This window comes from Lucilia cuprina, chromosome 5 (genome assembly GCF_022045245.1).
Source record: "Lucilia cuprina isolate Lc7/37 chromosome 5, ASM2204524v1, whole genome shotgun sequence".
Taxonomy (NCBI): Eukaryota; Metazoa; Arthropoda; class Insecta; order Diptera; family Calliphoridae; genus Lucilia; species Lucilia cuprina.
The window spans coordinates 31893966-31896014 of NC_060953.1; the positions used below are offsets into that span (position 1 = coordinate 31893966).

Below are 2049 nucleotides of genomic sequence, written 5' to 3' on the forward strand. Positions count from 1 at the left end.
ATAGACTAGAATAGACTATAAACTAGACTATAGACTAGAGTATAGATTAGACTATAGACTAGACTACAGACAGGATTATAGATTAGACTAGACTACAGACTAGACTATAGACTAGACCATAGACTAGATAATAGACACGACTATAGACTAGACTATAAAGTAGACTAGACTATTGACTAGATAATAGACTAGACTATAAACTAGAATATAGACTATAAATTTACTTGTTATTTAAAATTTATGTTTTTTAGGAACATATAGCATTGTACTAATGGGTGTGTGCGATGCGAATTACACATTCTCTGCGGTTGACATAGGTGCCTATGGAAGCCAAAGCGACGGTGGAGTGCTAACCCATTCGGATTTTGGAAGGCTATTGCGATCAGAAAACTTAAATTTTCCAGCGGACACAATATTGCCAAATAGCGAAGTCATGTTTCCTTATTATTTAGTTGGGGATGCCGCTTTTCCTCTTAAGTCATACATCATGAGGCCATATCCCGGACTCTTGTTATGTGATGAAAAGCAAAACTTTAATAAAAGGTTATCTAGAGCCCGCAGGACCATAGAAAATGCTTTCGGTATTTTGACAGCACGGTGGAGAATTTTACGTGGAACCTTGAATATGTTACCGGAGTCTGCTGAAAAAGTTGTATGCGCCACGGTTTTACTGCACAATTACTTAAAAATGCACGATGCAACATATTGCCCACCAGATTTTGTAGACCGAGAAAAAGACGGTTTAGTTACGGAAGGCTTGTGGAGGCAAGAAACCCAGCCATTGGAAAAAGGCCCAAAATTCTCTTCTAATAATTCAACTAGAAATGCATTCCAGCTAAGAGACATTTTGTGTGAATATCTTTATAAAAATAAAATATGAAAAATTAAATTATTTTTTTAATTTTAAATTTAAAGATCGTTTTATTTTTTGCTTTTCAAAATTCATATGTTTTAAAGCTAATAAAATATTAATTTTTTTTGTAAACTTAAATGCTTTTTGTTTCATTTTTAAATCATTTTGTTTTTCAAAGAAAAAATTAAAATATACTTCTTTAATTTAGGTACATCTAGATAGAAGTTTGAAAAATCAGTCTTTTTTATTTGCTGCCACTTGGTCACGCAAATAATTTATGAAAAAAAATTTTGCTTCTTTAACGACATCACTGGGTAAATCATCGAAAATTTCTCGCACCATAGAAAAAAAACCTTCATGCGGCCCACTTTCTTTTTGAGATGATGGAACGGCAAACCGAGTTTCTGCTATTTTTGTCATTTTATTCAAAAATTCGTTGAAGGCTTCGCTATCATTCTCCCGTCTTGGCTTCTTTCGGCTGCTATGTGGCACATCAACTGGACAGGAGCTGGATTCAGTATCCAAAGTTGGTACGCTAACTGGTGGTGAATTAGTCAGATCCTCATCTAAAAATGACGTCTGTACACAAAAATTTTCAAATTAGTGAATAATTTAACAAATATTTGTATACATACATACATCTACAAGGCTCTCAATGCTTTGTGAGCGGTCTTCTTCCAAAAGTGTAAAATACGATGCATCTGCACTTTTTTCATCAGCATTTTTCTCACGAATTGGTTGCGTTGAAGTCAAGCTTGTTATTGTTCTGTAATAGGAAAGGAAAAAATCATTTTATTCCCTATTTAATACACAAACATAAATTACCTTGTGGTTTTATATGTTCGCGCAGAAACTCCATTTGCTGTTGGTATGGCCATTGGTTTTCCTCGAATTCTGCAGCACTACCAGAGGCATGATAGCTCTCAGCACATTTTTTAACAAATCGGTCCCTCAGAGTCTTCCAACGAGATTGGCAAACGTTCTCTATAATAAAAAGGCAATACAAAATACCGTCATGAAAGTGTAAAAACAACTATTTTTTAATTTATGTATATGTTATTACCTGGCACATTTAATTCCTCGGCAATAGATTTCCAAGCAGCTGCTCTTTTGAATTTATTTCTATAAAGAAGCGAGCTTTTTTTATAAAGAACTTCATGTTTTTTTACAGCTTCAATTAATTTTTCCTCCATTGT

At 33.9% G+C, this 2049-nt stretch overlaps 1 protein-coding gene across 1 annotated transcript; it reads right to left on the reverse strand.

Moving 5' to 3' along the window:
- Window positions 1–1087: 1087 nt before the first annotated feature.
- LOC124420225 lies at window positions 1088–1671 on the reverse strand. Its single transcript, XM_046952441.1, has 3 exons — window positions 1664–1671; window positions 1493–1619; window positions 1088–1432 (listed from the first exon to the last, which is right to left on the reverse strand). The coding sequence occupies exons 1-3, from the start codon at window positions 1669–1671 to the stop codon at window positions 1088–1090; spliced, it is 480 nt and encodes a 159-aa protein (XP_046808397.1).
- Window positions 1672–2049: the final 378 nt, after the last annotated feature.